Here is an 18,779-nt window from a genome sequence, read left to right on the forward strand (position 1 = left end):
TTATATTGTAGAAAGGGCTGGTAGTAAAATAAATGCAAAACATTTTTTATTTCGATCACAATGCAACATTTTACTTACCCTGGGGACCATTATAACAACTACACGCCTATATCTGTTATTTTACTTGAGTAAGTATTTTTGAAAAATTTTACTTGGGGGCCTTCAGCTAACCGTTTACCTTTATGTTTATATATATTTTATGACATTTTTGCTGACTCAGCAGTTTTTTTTGAAAAAAAAAAAAAGGTATATATTTTTAATATTTAGCTTTTTAATAATTTTAAAAAAGAGTTTATCAGAATAAAAAAAGTTTTTAATAAAATATAAAAATTAAAAAAACTTTTAAAAAACATATTAGGATAGTCACTCACTTAAACCCGTTGAATTTATTTTTCAAAAATAAATTATGTACGAATATAAAACTTGTTTAAAAGTGTAAAGAGTTCCATTCCAATGCACCGAAGAGAGTTCGATTTATCTTAAAAGACCGATATAGAAAACTATTCCGAAGCATGTTATAAATGTAAGTAGAATAAAACCGTGCTAAACGGGTCACACTTCAAAATATGTGCAACTATTTTTTCTTATCGAGAAATTTGAATTCCTTTTTTTTTTCTTTTTATTGAAGAAAATTGAAAATAGTACATTATATATATATATAGATCGATTTTTAAAAATTTATTTTTGATTTTTTTAACTTAATTTGCACTATATATATATATATATATATATATATATATATATATATATATATATATATATATATATATATATATATATATATATATATATATATATTTATAGTGAAAATTAAGTTAAAAAAAGCAAAAACAAGATTTTAAAAATCGATCTATTAAGTAATGTTAAAATGGATCATTGCTCATTACATGTAAAATAACAATGAAAACAATTTTGAAATTACAATTTACATTTTTGGTAACTTTATTTGCTTTCTGCGATTTTAGTAACCTAATCTTTTCTTAATTCTTAAGCACTACAATTACTAATTCATCACGCGCTAACAAATTTTTGTTTGTTTCTTTTTTAACATGTAATTGGTTTTGATTTTGCAGATAATTTTTTAGCGCGATTTAAATATCCGATTTCGCCTGATTTAATGCTTCTAGAAATTAGCCATATCTTGTCGTTGGTGAAGATGATGTGAAGGCTGTAATTATTGTTCGGAAATGTTGATGGCATTGCAACTTTAGTAGGTGGATTGAAAATTTATGTAACCTTTAAGTTATCTTAACTTATGTTCTTTTTATTTAGTGGGAAAATTATAAAGTGGTTATGTTGATGATTCATTTAATTTAAATGATGCGCAAGAGAGAACATTTTCGTTTTAACTTTTTTTGTTAAAACGCTTAGTTCTGTGAAAAACAAAATGTATCACTGAGATTGAATTTTTTTTTCTGCACAAAATAATATTAAACATTTTTACTCTCAGAAACTTTACTATTTTCCGGAGCCCAAAATAAACAAAATTAATGTTTGTGTCTTACAAATCATTTACTCAAGATGAAAAAAGAAAAAGAATGTAATTATTATTTTTACTCCTTCTTAAAGAAAATATAATTCTGGTTCTAAATATAATTTTTTTCTTTACTTGAACTTTTGGTTCAATTGTTAGTTAGATTTTTTGAAGTGTGACCCAAAATACGCAATGACCAGTTTAACACGGATTTACTCTAAATGGCTTTTTTCGAATATATATGTATATATTCTTACTCTTATTAAATTCACAGCACATGTCATTAATCTTTTATTTACTTTATAGACGAGCGAACTAATTAAAAATCTAATAGTTTTAAGAAATAAATATATTCAAAGCTTATCATCATCATATATATGTTCACAGTTTAATATTACATAATAATATATATTTACAAAAACTCCCTTCAATGGGCAAGCACTGTAATTTTATAAAAACCCTTTTTTTTATTGAAACATTACAATATATTGCATAAGGTTAAATATTGCTTTAAGAAAAAATTGATTCTTTGGTTCAGAAAAAAAACCTCTTATTTGTATATATCTTTATATTTTATTCTCATTTTTATATTTATTTATTTATTTTTTATATATATTTTATATTTACATTTTTATTCTTATTTGCATACTTTTTTTTTTTTTTTTGGATTTGCTTGAATTTACACAGAACAGTGAAAAATAAAACAGGTGGGTTGGATTTTTAAGGGAAAGACCAAAAACAAAATTTAGCGAGCACAGAAATGGGTCTGAATACTACGACTTCTTTGTTTCGTGTTCGTAAAATTGTTTTGCTAAATGCAGGAACGGAGCGTCGATGTTTTCATTATCTTTCTAAAATGATAATAAAACTAAAAACATACAGTTACCTTTTTTTTGCCAATAATCTAAAAGAGTTTTTCATAAGCATTTAAAAAGATGATGAGGTTCTAAAAATTGAAACCAACAATTTTTTTTTCTAATTACAATTCCCAAAATCGAAAAATACCTTGAACATTTTTACTCACAATTGCATCCTTTAATGGTTATTGGTTTGAGCAGTTATTATTGAAATAAAACAAGACACTACAAATATTGCTGTTATAGTAAAAGTATTATATATATGAGGTTAAAGAGCAACGCTAAAGCGAGGCTAGAATGCAATACTGCGGTTTTACATTTACTATTCAATACCAACAAGCTAAGGAATCGCTTCATGTGAAAAAAAAAAAAAAAAATTAAAAAAAATACAGTAAATATAAGAAATCACATAAAAATCTTGATATTGTGCTTAAGAGATTGAACTATGATCAATACTGGGAATTTTATGGAGACATAAAATTATTTGTAATATCATAGGCAGGAGGGATATTTGAAATTGATTATTTATTTCTTCCACTGTGAATGAGATCTAAGCACAGTTAAAACCAATTTGACTTCTAAAGAATAAAAATGGCTACAAGATTTTTTAACTAAATGTGCATATTTCATATGTAAATGGGGATATTGCAAAATTTTTCCGTCATTCTTTTTGGTTTTCAATTTTTTGTTAGCTTTCTTAACAACAGCAACAAAAACGTCTGGTGACAGTTTACTTTGTGATTCTGTTTGAGTAGCATGTTGGTGGCCACTAAAAAATTCACTAGTTCTTAATTTTTTTATTAATTCAGTTTTATCAAGTGCTTATTAAATATTATAAGGAAAATATGCATCTGTTTTTCAAAACATCTCAAACCAACTTTTTTCTTAATTATCTATTATTTAATGCTAGTTTGATCTTTAATTATAAAAGGTTGAATTGTATTGCTAATAATGACCAGTTTAGTCATAAAGATTTTTTTTTTGTTAAGATTTTGAGAAGACCTGAAATTTATAGATACATAGAAATGGGTCAAAAAGCAGTCTTCTTTTCTATGTATCTTGAATTTCTAACCTGCTTTTATGTATCTAAAATTTCTGAAACCCATTACTATTTATCTAGTAGATTATAAACTTCCAAGAATTCTCTCAAAAAACTCAAAGAACTCTGAAAACATTTAAAATAATAGGATCATAGAGATGGCAAGCTGCTGTTATCAATTTTGAAATTAAAAAATTGTAATAATATTTAATAAATATACAAAGTTAAAAATTATATTGATTTTAATTATGTTTAAATTTCATTCACACAGTGAAAACTACATAAAGTAATTTCAAAAAATTTCATGTGACACTGTCAAAACTAGGTGACCCCTTTGGTCTACAGCCTTGTCTTGCAAAATGTTCTCTGTGCAAATTATTGTTGGTACAAAAAAATATTAATGATACACCATTTAATTTAAAAACATTGTAATTTCACCAAAAGATAACAAGTTGAGATTCATAAAATTCATTTTCAAAACAAAAATATGAAGATGGTGATTTATCTTTGTTTAAAGAAAGTATTTCTGACTTTTTAAGGAGCTAAATATATCTGCACCAAGCCATAGACTTTTAAAGCATTGAAATATTATTTCAATATAAATTGGTTCTTTTAAATAAACTCGCATTGTATTCTTTCACAATGTCAAGAGAGACAAAAAGGTTTTTTAAAATTTATATTAGGTGAGAAAATTGCAAATATATCATATTTAGAAATAAGGAAGGTTTTTAAAAAAGGGTTACTAAATTAATAGCAAAATTTATGCAACTTACCGCAGAGCAATTAAAAAGAGGTATGTTTAACTTCTGTGACATAAGCTCACCTTCCTCAGCTGATACTTCTGCACGATCAAGTAAATCTGATTTGTTAGCAATAATCACACCTGCAAAGAAGTTCAGCAATGTTATTAAAGTATAATTTCAATAAAAAAACAACTTTACCCTTACACAAGCAATTCATATATATATATATATATATATATATATATATATATATATATATATATATATATATATATATATATATATATATATATATATATATATATATTTATATATATATTTATATATATATTTATAATATACTATATATATATAAATATAATTATACTTATTGGCTCTGATATGAGATATGTGGGATCATTCCAATTTTGTTTGAATACTTTATAGAAATAAAGTGAATAAACCTGAATATTATAATTGGTTAGTGAAATGGACACATGCTCATGACAAAGAACATTAAAATTAATTAACACTAAATAAATTTTATGGATAGAAAAAAATGCTTTGCTTATATGAAATCCTTTTAGTGTACCCATGACATTTTTTGTTCTTTGTATAGAAAAAATCTTAGGTAAAATTAAGGTCCTTTACCTAAGGCTTACCAAACAAATATAACACTTAAACAGCTTTTAAAATGCCTACCTAAAAAGTATTGATTTTGTGCTTCAATTTTCTTGTGCCAGTAAGGTAAACTCTCATACGATTCTCGGTTGGTGATATCATAAACAAAAGCTACCATACGGACGTTATTAAGCTGGAAAACAAAAAGTATAGCATCAAATCAATTTACAATGGTATACTATAAAGCAAAGGCAAATTTAATTGTAGGTTAAACCACAAGTTTGGTTTTGAACAAAATTAGGAAGGTTGTTATTATTATATTTATATATTTATATAATTTTTCCTACATATAGGAAGCTAATAGGGTTCAAGAAATTGAACCCTGTTAGCTTTCCTGTGAATTTTTGTTAAGAAAGTAAGAAAACAAAATATCATTCTTGAAAATTCCACCTTAACTTATAAATTGGTTATAACATGTTTAACTACTCTCCAACTAAAAATGCAAGGTCAGCTAATGAAACAGGGGGACTTATACATTAGTATATATGGTATGTTTAAAAATGTTAACTAGTGAAAAACATATCCAGTGTGGTTAAATGATTGAGGTTTGGTATGGGTATCATTAACTTTATCCGCCTTACAAAAAAACATACAAATCTCTATTATGAGCTTACTATCAAATTTACATAAAAAAAGAGTAAAAAAAAACAAAACAATAACAACAAAAAAACAAAAACAATAGCATCTTCATCCCATTACAACCTGCATAGAATAAATAGTTTTTTTAAGTACAGTATTTCTCATTTTACAACTTAATTAATCATAAACAATAGTTATAAATTATTGTTCTGCAATTTAAAGTTTTTTCAACTTAAAATTACAGTATAATAATTTATAGCTACTTTTTATGTCTTTAACCGCAGCTAACAATATTTTTCTGCTTTTTCCAATTGAGCACAAGCTTTTTAATTACTTAAACTTTTTTCCAGTAGCAGAGTTTTAGTATCTTCTAAATACTTAAGTACTTCTAATAGTGAAACATTATCTCTTACAAACATTTAAAATTTTATAATTAAATCTGTCTGATTTAGAAAATTACGGATTTACCTGATTTCATTTTAATCACAAAAGCCTTAACTATAGTTAATCACTTTAGCAATACCTCCCTAACTATACAAACAAAAAATCTGTTCTATTACAACATCTTATTAAATCTTTTAAAAAAACGCACTCAAGCTGATGGCCCTTTTTTGACTTCTATTAAAACTTATACACCAGTATGTTTATTGTTTTTTTTCCAGTAACTAAGAATTTTAAACTCTTACATGCATTTGCACAAAATCTTTGAAAACATCTTTTCCAGGTGTGTCATGCAACAGCATTTCAACAGTATCATCTGTATTAGGAATTGCAATAATTTTCACAGCTAAGTCAACATTTGTTGTCTGAAAACAAAATATCAATTAAATAATGTAACAAAAATGATTTGTTTTTACAACTGCTTAAAGCATTGTAAACTTTAAATCAAAAATGTAATTAATTAAACTAAAACAACATTTAAGATGGCAGATGTTGGTAAACAAGTTCATATTGCAAGAAGACAAAATTAGTTGGAAGATAAAAAGAAAAACTAAAAACAGAGAAACTTTCAAATCACACAACAGTACCAGATTGCAAATGTACAAGATTAAAATGTTTTGAAACTCTAACGGAAATTGATAAAGATTTGCAAGATTCTTTTCTAGCTGGGCTTATAACCAAGGCAAGAAGATCCTATCAAACTAAATAGTAACAGCTCAAATACAAAGTTTTTGTAAATAGTAAAGATCAGTTTGTACAAGTGTGCTCCAATGCTTTCTTCTTGATCTTTGGTATCAAGAAAGGCAGATTAGAGACTATAACAAAGCTTGTCATCTACAGGTAGGTCTACAGTCTACAACACTTTAAATATAAATATCATCTCTAAAACAAGTAGGACCTAGTCTAAACACGTTTTATAAATTACTTCAAGTTACAATATTGCTTCAATATAATATTTAGGATTATACTATTTATAGAGATAAGCAATTACAGGTATTTAAATGAGTCATATGTAAAAAAGATTTTCATAATGTTAATAAAACAAGTAGCCTATGCCTTAGCCTTAATCCAATACTATAAAACTTAAGCATGTTTGTTTATTTTAATTTAATTAAAATAATCTTTTCTCTATTCAGGGGAAACACCAAAGGATCAAAGAGGACAGTACAACAACAGACTTCATAGACTTAGTGATGATGTGGTAAAAAGAATACAAAATCACCTTCAGAATTCAAAATCACCTTCAGCTTTCAGAATAGGACAGGTCTAGTTCAAAAAAATGGAAAAAAAAGTCTATTGTAACCCTACTTACAAAATCTTATTACTTTATTAGTATAAAAGGTCTTAGCAATAATTCTTTATAATTAGATGATGAATTAGACACTTTCCTAACAAAAATAATAAAAATTATTACTTTATTTCATAATAACTATTGCATATGGTTTCAAACTTTAAAATTTAAGTAAATCTAAACTACAAAAGTGTGATTCTGCTGTTTTTTCCTGTAAGATTGGCTCCAGCAAGAAATCATCAAGAAAACAGAAAGGTTGTTGTGTTTTGTATTTAAAAAAGCAAACAGAGAGCTAAGTGACTTCAGTAGACAAAATATCAATTTAGTTTTGCAAACATCAATAAGTTTCAGTGACCCAATAGTTTTTAATGATTTTTGTGAAGGTTGCAAGTCATCTCTAAGAAGAGCTTCAAAAGGTCAAAAGGTGAATTTACACCCTTGTATGACTTTTGGGGCCATAGCTAAATCAATAATTTCAAGTACCCCTTCTTCACCTAATAGTACTGTTTGTCTAAAACAACAACAGGGAGGACATTCTCTTCCAGTATACTTAGGACCAGTTCCAAGTTCTAACACACAAAATTTTTTACTTGCAGATCTTGTTCAACTCTGAGTTCAACACTTAGCTCTCTAATCTGAAAAAAAAAATTAGCATCAACTTAAGCCAATATCACAACTAGAAGGACAGTTGCATCAAATTTTCTAATCAAATTTCAAAATAATAGCAAACTAATTTCAAAAGATTTTATAGCTTTTTTGTCAAATTAGGGACTGCTGGTGGCGAATATTTTCTCAGAGTTAATCTTGGTGTTTCATTAAATGAATCAACTTCTACAGCACCTACACCTTTAAAGCAGATTCTAATAAAAAAACATTTTCAAACATTCTGGTTCAAAAAAACAGCTTTTTAGTAGCAATATGCCATGATCTTCCAGAAACTGTTAAACAACTACTAATTTTAATCAATGCTTAAGAGGTCCAATATTTGCCCTGATGCGATATGAGAATGGCAAATATTGTGTGTAGAATTCAGTCTCATGTATGCATTCTTGTTGTTGGTGTGATACTGATTTAAAAAATCCTAATTCATCTGGCTCAACTTGAATAATCAAGTCTTTAAATAAGAATAAAGCATTAACTGAATCAGGGACTGATATAAAAAAAACTAAGGCCTAAAAAAATGTTGTTCGCTTTCCAATTCTTACTTAAAGTTGTGAAAAATCATTAATTCTTAATTTGATACCTCTAACTGAACTTCACATTATGAAGGGGTTGCAAATTACCTTATGTAGTTTCATAAGGAAACATGGCCAGATGTGTCAAAATGGCTTGCAGAGTTAAAAATTGTAGCACAACCCAATTATGGTGGCCATCCAAATAGGGCCAAAATCAGAAAAAATGAACAACTTTCAAGAGTCCTATCTTTAAGCGTTTCACCAAAAGTACATGCAGTTTTTCTTATGTAAAACACTACATTGAATGGAAAAACTGTTCCTTGGGAATCTACTCAGAGCAAGCCACTAAGACACTTCATCACCAATTCAAACTTAATTGGGAAATATTCAAACATCCAACAACCCACCTACAATATGGAGAAAAAATTAAAGAGCTGTGTTGTAGATTTCAGTTAAAAACATATCTAAATCAAGTTTATATATCACAAATAGGAATAATTGCTATGGAATAGAATGGCTTTCCGGAGAGATTACATTTTAGTGAAAACATACTATTATTCCATTAGTTCTGCCCTATGACCCCAACAAAGGGTTCTATTAGGTCAGCCATGTTTGCATGATTTTAATGCTTTTAGCATAAATTTTTGACCTGTCAAACATGATAGTAAGGTCAAAGTTTTATATTCTTTTTGCAAATACATAATAAAGGAAGATTTATGTAAAATCAACCCTAAAGAATACAAATAAAGTATCTTTATACCTTTGATGCTTAATGTTATTTTATTGAAATGTTATTTTAATGTTATTTTATTGAAATATGTTAATGTAAATTGTGTAAAATAGTAATACCACTAACCATTAAATAAGACTTGGGGAACTGCAATCCATCAGAACAAAGTACTTGGTTTATGGCTGTCTTTCCAACAGTTGAGTCCCCTTGAATTAAAACATAACTATTTTCAGCAAACTCATACAGATAAAAGTTAATATGAGTCTCCTAAGTCTTTATATAAAGATCTTCAAAAGTAGATTTTAAAGAATGAATAACCCGCACCACAAATAATGGTTTTTCCATGATAGTTCATTGCCCTATGAAATTCTGTCATTTCTATGATCTGAAAAAGTATTTCATTACTCGTCATAACATTGATTTAAATTTAATTTTTAAAAAGGTAATAAGTATGCATACAGATTAACACATATCTACATATTTGCATTAACGTAATATATAGTTCAGCTTCATAACTATTGGATTAAAGTTTATAATTTATAAAAAAGATATTAATAGTATTAATATCATAAATGTGATAGTTAATTAAACAATAAAGATAAGTTTGCTTTTTTTTTATACACAAAAAAGCTGTTTCGATTGCAATAAGATTAACATTGCTGATGTCCACATTTTGATCAGCGTTGGCAACCGACCGGGTTTTGCTTGGAAAAGCCGGTTTTAAAATCTGTCCAGTCCGGCTAGGGCGTTTAAACAACTTCCGACCTAACGTAATTTTTGAAATTTATAAAAATCAACTTTCTGTTTGATCAGAAATATTTTTTTCAATAGTCTGGATTGGCAAACTAGTATAAACCTGAACCCCAATTATGTTTAGTTTACGAATGTACTTTTGCTTAACTCAGTTTAGGTATTAAAGGAAAAAAAAAATTAACAGGTATGTTATTCATTGTCAATAAACTAATAGAACTAGCATACTTAAATGAACAATATTGTCAATATAGTTGCGTCTAGTCATTTTTCTAATCTGGAAAAAACTTGAAATAAGCAGCTCCCTCCCTTTTATTAGATTCAATCCTTAAGTAGAGGCAAAAGAAAAAATGCACAAAAAAAGCACATACACAAAATGCCACATCTTTATTAAAAAGTCTTAAAAATTGTTAATTAGAATGTGGCATTTTGTTGTTGTGCTTTTCGTGGTTTTCTTTCTGTTTTTTTTTTTTTTTTTTTTTTACCGTGATTTTCTTCTGCCCCTATATTCAATATTCCTGGGGAGAACGCGGCCAATCGGCTTTTGGTTGAACAAAACATTGTCAACATTTAAAAATATTTTAATAATATTATTAGAAAAAGCGTGTAGTTATAAAAAGCAGTTATACTTATACCGATATGGATAGTTATAGCAAAGTTGCATCTTTGTTAGAGGAAGCTTCTATTCTTCTTCGCACAAATCAAAGCACAAATATCAGCAGGCCACAATCGGAACTCACAATAACCTCCACATTACAAAGAGCTAGAGGAATGCTCAATGAAAGTGGTTCATCGGGTATTTTTAGGCGCCTTAATAGAAACGATAGATTAAGGTCGTCAGCACCATACAGTAGCAATATAGGCAACCACATAGGCAATCAAAATAAATCAAAGAAAATGACAAAAACATTAGAATTTGCACTAATTTCATCTACAGAAAATGATGAAGAACAATTCCTAAAATGGGATTCTGTAATTGCAAATGGAATTTTGATTATCAATGAATTCGATAGTGAACAAATAATAAGAGAGAAAATAAAGGAGTCGTTGCATGAAAAATTTCCTTTACTGGGTTCAGATGAATTCGATTTTGTTAAAGTATCACGAAAAAAAATATCAAAATTAAATAAATGCTCAAATATTGATTACTCATGATGTTGTAAAAAAAACTAGCTGGACAAGGGCTTTTATATTTACAGCTAAAAGAACGATGCAATGATCATCAAATGATCATTCCAACGGAAGTTATTGAAATTCCATCAGCTTCATTTGTATCAAAAAGTTCACAACTAACAGATCAAGAAGATGTTAATGAAGTTGATTACAGGAAATAAAAGAACTTACATCAGCTTCATTTGTAGCAAAAGGTTCAGTTGATAAAAATATATATATTGAAATTGATTTTGAAAACCAAAAAATTAAGGAAATTAAAGAAAATAATCTTCAGGATCCAATAGAAATTTTAAGGTTTCTTCAAAAAACAATGATCAAGGGCAGAGTTCAAGATATAGAAAACATTGATGAAAACACGGATAAAGATTCTGAGACAAACTTTATTTGTATCGATCGACAAAATATTTTAATGTCAACATTTGCTGAATTAGAATCCGTTGAAAATTTTTTAATTACATTTGAAGTTGACTTTATGGGAGAACTAGCTAAGGATTATGGTGGTCCAAGGAGAGAGTGGATACGAGAATGCAATAGAATGATTAAAGAGAGATTATTTGATAGTGGTTTGAGAGAACTCTTTGCTGAGGAATATTACTTTGTAGGTTTGTTAATTGGTATTGCACTCTTTCAAGGAGGGCAGCTACCAACATATTTACCAGACAGCATCATTATTAAGATCACCGAAAATACAGCAGATATTTGTATATCTAATATACAAAAAGGTTTAAACAAGTTTAATTTGATAAGGTTTTTCAAAGAGTTTCCACAATTACTTGAATTATTAAGACCTTCAAAAGTACAATTCACAGCAAAAATGCTTTTAAAATTATTGAAGCCAAAATTTTCATCAGAAGGGTCGACAGCTTTAGTTAAAGAAAAAGAGATTTATTCTATGTTTGTGAAATATGTCAGAGAGGTAAGTTTTTTTAAAATGTAAAACAGTGATCACTGTGATGTTTTAGATGTTACATATAATATATTATTTAGGTTGCCAGTGGTAGAAGAGAGTGTGTTTCATTGGCAAATATTCTTTCTTTCGTCACTGGAGCTTCAGAAGAGCCTCTACTTGGGTTTGCATTGCAACCGTCTGTTGAATTTATTCCTACTATTGAAGCTGATGAAAAAGTAAAAGATCTATTATATTTAATAAAATAGTAGTATTTAACTGAAAGATTTTGCTCATACTCAAAATAAATATCGGAATAATTTATTTCATTCAAATTTAGTTTGTTATCGGAAACTAAATTATAATTTGAAAGATGTATATTATTAAAATATTATTTTTATAGTCTGTCAAGTCATGTTATCCAGCTACTGGTAATATGTAATCTAGTACAACCTGATTCATGTTAACATCAGGAAGGGCATTTAATTGTAAAAATGTTACTTTAACTTTTCTATAATGGTTTTTAAGTGTCACTATGAAGTGGTTTGGATGGTTCTTCATAGTTTATGGTTTTTAGATTTCTTCATAATACAAAACTTGCAAAATTAAAAAACGTAAAAAAGGGCAACTTTGGCCCTGCATGTTTCTGCATGACTTTGTTTCACAATATATATTTTGTTTTAAAATGTTTATATTCTCTACCATAACAGTGTTCCCACAGTCCTGCAATGTCCGGGACTAGTATCCTAGAAAGTCCTGGGATTTTTCTTTTTTTTTCTCAAAAATCCTGGAAAAGCCCTGGAATTTTTAAAGTGTAGGGGAAGTTCGTGTACCTAGGGCCACGTATTTTCAACGTCAAAGTTTAATGCTCCGCACTTGTCTAAAAATTGTAAAACTGATATGATCAAATGTATATACCAATTACTTTCTATTGATATAAGTATATTGACTTAAATAAAAAAGTTCCGCCATATAGAGGGGTTTGAAAAAAATTGGCCATAGGTACAGTGAGCTTTTTTTTAATTGTATCCAATCAGAGCCGGCTCGTAGCGTGTGCGAAGTGTGCGAAACACACAGGCGCAGCATTAAAAAGGCGCAAAATTAAAATTTTGCTTAGAAACAAAATATATTGATCTTTCAAGATCTATAGCTAAAAATATCAAAGGTACTAAGTCCATTTTTGTGAAAACTGAGTTATGCCCCTTGTCTAATCCCAATCAGTTTTTTTTACAATGTTTTCTGCTAACCAATCAGACAAAAGTTTACATTTTATGTTTACTTCTGGACAAGATGGCCGACATTAATGCTGAAATCGGTCCCCGCCTTAAATTTCTATTGTCAGTTGTGAATGACATATCTGCACCTTATTTTCCAGATTTAAAAATTTTCTTGAATGTTTTTATAAAAAATATACAAATCTCTTTTTTAGTCTATTATTTATATAATTATTTTTGCACATTGTTTGTTTTGGTTATTTTTTGTGCATAATTATTTTTTGTTAGTAATATTAGATCTAGCTAGTAAAATTGCATGCAATTACAACTGCCTATTTTGATGCAGATAGTGCGGTTTCAGATTATAATGCATTGCATAATGAGTTGTTTTTTGCATATTTTTTAAAGTTTAAATAATTAAATTTAAAAAAATGATTGTTATTATTTTATTATAAAAAATAGAAGGTATTATAAAGGCATAAAATTTTAAAGAACTTGCATTAAACCAAATGAAAAATAAATAAAAAACCCAAGCAAAAGGATTAAGACTGTTAGACTGTTAGATAAAATTTTAAGTATTATAAAAAAGGCTAAGTATTTTTCGATTATTGTAGATTGTACACCAGATAATAGTCACAAAGAGCAAATGTCTATTATTATACGTTACGTTAACATTGCAAAACAATTGGATAACCAGGTTATCAGTGTCACAATTCAAGAAAGTTTTATAGGATTCATAAATGTATTAGATACTACTGGATTAGGACTTACTGAAGAAATTTTGAATTCATTGGAATCAAATAATTTATCTGTCATGGATATTCGTGGACAAGGATATGATAATGGATCCAATATGAAAGGTAAAAAAATTGGTGTACAGAAGCGTATAAAAGATATAAATTCACGAGCCTTTTATATTCCTTGTGTCTGTCACTCCTTGAACTTGGTTGTTGCGGATGCAGTCCAAGGATGTTTAGAACTTATGAGGTTTTTTTCACAAATTCAAGCTTTGTATAATTTTTTCTCTGCAACTACAAAGCGTTGGCAAATTTTTGAATCAAAATGTTGCAAATTAACAGTAAAGTCATTAAGTACTACCAGATGGGAAAGTCATGTGAATGCTGTTCGTGCTCTAAAATTGGGATTAAAAGAAATTTATTGTGCATTGAAAGAAGTTGTCAACATTGAAAAAGATTCTATTACTAGATTAACTGCTGAATCACTTGCATCAAAATTAAAAAGTTTTGAATTCATATGTGGTGTTGTGGTTTGGCACGATGTATTAACTGAAATTAATTGTACTAGCAAACTATTACAATGTCAAACTGCAGACGTGAAGACTGCTGCAAATGCATTAAAGAAAACTATCGATTTTTTTGTTACTAAACACACTGAAGATTCTTACAAAATATATATTTCAAAAGCCAAAATTCTAGCTAATGATGCAAACTTGACCAATGAATTCAGTTCTATTTCACGTGAAAGAGCAAGAAAAAGAAAAAGGTTTTTTGATGATGAACCTTTTGAAGAAGATGGTGATATACAACCAAACCAAAAATTCAAAAAGCAGTTTTTTGATATTCTCTTTAAAATAGCTAAAGAATCAATAAATGAACGATTTGAAAGCTTTTCAAGTACAATAGAACCGTTCGAGTTTTTGTATAATATCAAAGAAATTGATAAAATAGGAGAAGAAGGCTTAATTAATAAATGCAGATTACTGGAAAAAGTATTGACTCATGGTGATTCAAAAGATGTGTATTCAGAGGATTTGTTTCTGGAACTTAATTTGTTATCACGGAAATTAGATGGGAAAAAATCACCGGAATCTGTGCTTAAATGGATATATGATAGTCAGCTTGAAGAACTGTTTCCTAATGTTTGTATTTCCTTACGAATATTATTAACACTACCGGTAACAGTGAGTACAGGGGAACGTAGTTTTTCCAAATTAAAATTAATAAAAAACTATTTACGATCAACAATGGGCCAGGAACGTTTAAATGGTTTATCAATAATTTCCATTGAAAACAAAATTGCTGAATCTGTGGATATTGATACTTTAAGATTAAATTTTGCAAAATCTAAAGTTAGACGTGTTCCGTTTAGTAACTAAAAATATGTTTAAAATCAAAAAATTTCTTAAGAAAGTTATTGTATTTGTAGTATGCATTGTTTTATGATTTAAAAAAAGTGACATTTTTTGCGAACGAGCTCGGAATTTAAATCTAAAAGGCGCCTAATTTATTCTCGCACACATATAATATTTTTCACAAGCCGGCTCTGTATCCAATTTAATTGTAGACCAATTGTGGCCAATTTTTAATTGGCCACCAGCTATTGTACCTAGGATAATTTAGGTGCAAAGTGGGACAAAACCACCCCAGTTTACTTTAATTAGTGTGATTTCTATAATAAGCTAAAAACATAAACAAGAATAATTTGCAAGGTCTTGAAATTTTTTTAATAAATATGCAAAAATGTGTGTAAAAAAACTCCATGCTTGGATTTATGATGTAATTTTTCAAAAAATATTTGAAGGTTATTTTCATAAAAAATTGTTTTTTTAAATAAAAATAATAAAACTAGACATTCTTAAGTGTTGCAAGTTATAATAATATTTTTATTTTTGTTCATTTATAGGATCAGAAGACACATGAAGCATATATGTATATACCAACTGCACATACTTGCTCTAATTGTTTAGTTTTGCCGCGTGGCTCGCTGTTATGCAAGCTTCCAGCTAATAACGACCTTTTTGATGTTTATGACATGGCATTTACTAATAACTTTTTTGGAACAATATGATTTTGCAATATGTTTGATGATATTTTTACATGTTCATATATGAAGTCTTACCAAGTAATATATAATATTTGAGAGAAACGCTAATCTTTTTTTTTCCAAGTCTCTGGTTTACCCTCTAAAAATATTGAGAGACCGTCTAGAACGAATGCAAAAATTTAAAAAGTAACCCTATTATGGATAATTTCCATTTAGTAGCAAATGAATATATTGCTTGATTTGAATATAGGCTCAAAACGAATTACATGGAAGTTAAAAAATATTGTACTCTCGAGTCCTTAATAAACAACCCCCCCCCCCTTTTCCACTGTGCCGTTTATTCCCACCCCACTTGTATTCTGGACTCGAGAGTATAGATACAAAGGATTCTATTCAGTAGAAACTATTCTGTACACATTAACAAGCAGCTAATACAAAATAAAATAGAACAAGAAGTTAAATTCATCTGAAATTATAAATAAGATTCAAATTTTTCCACCACAAGTGCTAAGGCTTCTATGTAAATGTCGATTGCCATTTCAGTGGATTCTTTAGACATATCTATTGAATTTCTGACGAATGCTTCAATATCAATTCTATTCGGAATACTAACTGAGTTAACAACAACATTTTTTAAATCGTGAGATAAAGGGCCGTCAACATCTACTCCATAGATATTAAAATCATTTATATCATTTTCAGTTTCATCTCTTGACATAGGATTGTCAATATTTATCATTCCCATAGTCCATATTTGATTGGGAGTCCAATTTTCTTCTGTAGATAAACGATGGTCGTTGTACATAAGTTTAAACTCTTTCAAGGAAAGATTTATTCTTTCTAAATAAACTATATGCAGTGTGAACATGTGAATTGGATTTTCAATATCTAAAATGCCGCTCTGTTCCATAGCATAAAAAGTGTAATAAAAAGGTAACACGACGCATCGAAACACATCTCTCCATAACCTCTCTATTCTTTGATTTCTTGTGGAAGATCCAGCTAAAAAACTCCCTCTGCCATGACCTCTTCTTGCAATCATTTCATCACATGTAAGAACATTTTCTACCCCAAAGTCTACTCTTATTCTTGAAGGCGTTGAAAACTCGCTTGTCGCATTTAAAAAAAGATTTAACACCGTTTCTGCTAAATTATTTGTATTGGCTTCCAAAAACATTACTTTCCTTGATTTACCATCAATGCACCCATGTATTACGAATTTCCAACGAATTAGAGAGTGATGTCCATCTATATGCCATAAAGAATTTGGCCATGGTACATAATAAGATCGCCTTCTAACCAATGCTCCCCATCGCAATGCAGTATTCCTATGATCCACTCTGTTTAAACTAGAGCGGATTCTTCTTCTTTGTATATGGTAACCTTTTGATCTAAAATAACCAGATAATAATGGTTCCCCTGTTGCTACACCGTGACGAGATATGTATTCAGCTATAATTCTGTCTATTTCGTGGTCATTGATGTTGCTAAAACGACCTGTTTTGTTTAAATTAAGTTCATTTACTCTGCGATGAACTGTCCAACGTGAAACACCAAAAACCTTCGATGCAACATTCCAAGAAAAACCCAAACACTTAAATTCTTTTAGAACATTTTTTGGAATTTCGTACTTTGGCCTTCCAGGGGTTTTACTATATAACACATTAATATTGATACTGCAGTATTTTGAAGATTTTTCATGATAATAAAGGGAAAGCATTTTCCGAATCTCCAAAAATATATATAATATACTTTCTATTCTTTCTTTGTTGTTTAAATCACCAATAAACTCTTCATTAAAACTGTTCAATACTGGAATAAGTTGATCGATTAAATCAATATGCTGTAATAATAACGGCAAATAATCACCACAAGTGGTTTTTCCAATAAAAGATTCAACTTCATCTAGAAAAAATATTAAATTTTTATATAGATCTGCACCCATGTCTTTTTCAATGATTTCGGTCGCCATTGTTTTTGTTTGTGTTTAATTTTTTTGTTTGCCATTATTTGTAGTTATTATCCTTCTATTTACGCGCGTAAATTGCTTTATCCCAGGAATATTGAATATATTTGAAAAAGATTGAATATATTTGAAAAAGATTGAATATATTTGAAAAAGATTGAATATATTTGAAAAAGATTGAATATATTTGAAAAAGATTGAATATATTTGAAAAAGATTGAATATATTTGAAAAAGATTGAATATACTTGAAAAAGATTGAATATATTTGAAAAAGATTGAATATATATTTAGAAAATATTGCATATATTTTTCAATTTGAATATTGCTACAATCCGGCAGGCATAATTCACAAGAACTTTGAATAAAAGGAAAGTGGGGAAGCCTAGAAATAATACAATCAGTAGTTTTCAATGTAATTAGCGTTGATGAATTTGTGTTAAATGGAAAACTTTATCGCTCTTAAAATTTTAAACTTTACAGTTTAAAAGTTAAAAAATTTACAGTTAAAAATTTTTGGCCATATCAATCTTTCTGATTGTTAACGCTGCAAAATATTTTAAAAACCACCAAGAAAAAACTGGCAGTGATGCAATTGTGATTTCGAGAATTAATTTTTTAAAGTTGGGGAGAGATAGTTTTATCCTTGGTTTATAGCTTTTATAAGCTATGCCCCCTAACTTATTAAGATCCCCCAAATAAATCAGAGGTGGATAAAGTAAAAAAAAAAAAAAAAATTTGCTTTAGTAAAAGTACCGCCACTTGAGTGAAATTTTACTTAAGTACAAGTAAAAGTTACCCGTCGAAAGGTTTTCTCAAGTGAGAAGTAACTAAATAAAAGTGTAGTAATAGTTACCGCGATACTTATTTGACAGCTATTGTCAGATAGCAGAGCTGTCGAACAGAGCAACAGAGCTAATTTTTGTTTAATTATTATTTAGAATTCGACTTTTTAGATAGAGTTAGTTAACGAAAGCACTGTTTTTGTATTGAACCAATGATATATACTAAATAAATA

General features: G+C 28.4%; 4 protein-coding genes across 5 annotated transcripts; 2 read left to right on the forward strand and 2 right to left on the reverse strand.

The window, feature by feature from the left end:
- Positions 1-1,822: 1,822 nt before the first annotated feature.
- On the reverse strand, positions 1,823-9,464 carry LOC145184885 (intraflagellar transport protein 27 homolog). Of its 2 annotated transcripts, none has more exons than XM_090093179.1 (6): positions 9,314-9,464; positions 9,116-9,195; positions 6,039-6,158; positions 4,795-4,906; positions 4,194-4,253; positions 1,823-2,325 (listed from the first exon to the last, which is right to left on the reverse strand). In XM_090093179.1, exons 1-6 carry the CDS (start codon positions 9,399-9,401, stop codon positions 2,318-2,320), a joined length of 468 nt encoding a protein of 155 aa, XP_089949305.1. In that variant the 5' UTR covers positions 9,402-9,464; the 3' UTR covers positions 1,823-2,317. The 2 variants fall into 2 exon arrangements, with proteins under 2 accessions (XP_089949305.1, XP_089949304.1); XM_090093178.1 differs by having other exon boundaries at positions 1,830-2,325; positions 4,144-4,253.
- Positions 9,465-10,378: 914 nt separating this feature from the next.
- Positions 10,379-10,909, forward strand: LOC149885807 (uncharacterized). Its single transcript, XM_090093180.1, has one exon. It carries the CDS (start codon positions 10,379-10,381, stop codon positions 10,892-10,894), a length of 516 nt encoding a protein of 171 aa, XP_089949306.1. The 3' UTR covers positions 10,895-10,909.
- Positions 10,910-10,950: 41 nt separating this feature from the next.
- Positions 10,951-15,898, forward strand: LOC149885808 (uncharacterized). Its single transcript, XM_090093177.1, has 3 exons — positions 10,951-11,828; positions 11,900-12,037; positions 15,656-15,898. The coding sequence occupies exons 1-3, from the start codon at positions 11,223-11,225 to the stop codon at positions 15,818-15,820; spliced, it is 909 nt and encodes a 302-aa protein (XP_089949303.1). The 5' UTR covers positions 10,951-11,222; the 3' UTR covers positions 15,821-15,898.
- A 293-nt stretch (positions 15,899-16,191) lies between these two features.
- On the reverse strand, positions 16,192-18,492 carry LOC149885809 (uncharacterized). The gene has a single exon (XM_090093390.1). It carries the CDS (start codon positions 17,766-17,768, stop codon positions 16,269-16,271), a length of 1,500 nt encoding a protein of 499 aa, XP_089949516.1. The 5' UTR covers positions 17,769-18,492; the 3' UTR covers positions 16,192-16,268.
- Between the last annotated feature and the right edge of the window lie 287 nt (positions 18,493-18,779).

Source organism: Hydra viridissima, unplaced genomic scaffold (genome assembly GCF_058129835.1).
Source record: "Hydra viridissima isolate aposymbiotic clone 2 unplaced genomic scaffold, HvirCarnegie_v1 scaffold_7, whole genome shotgun sequence".
Lineage (NCBI taxonomy): Eukaryota > Metazoa > Cnidaria > Hydrozoa > Anthoathecata > Hydridae > Hydra > Hydra viridissima.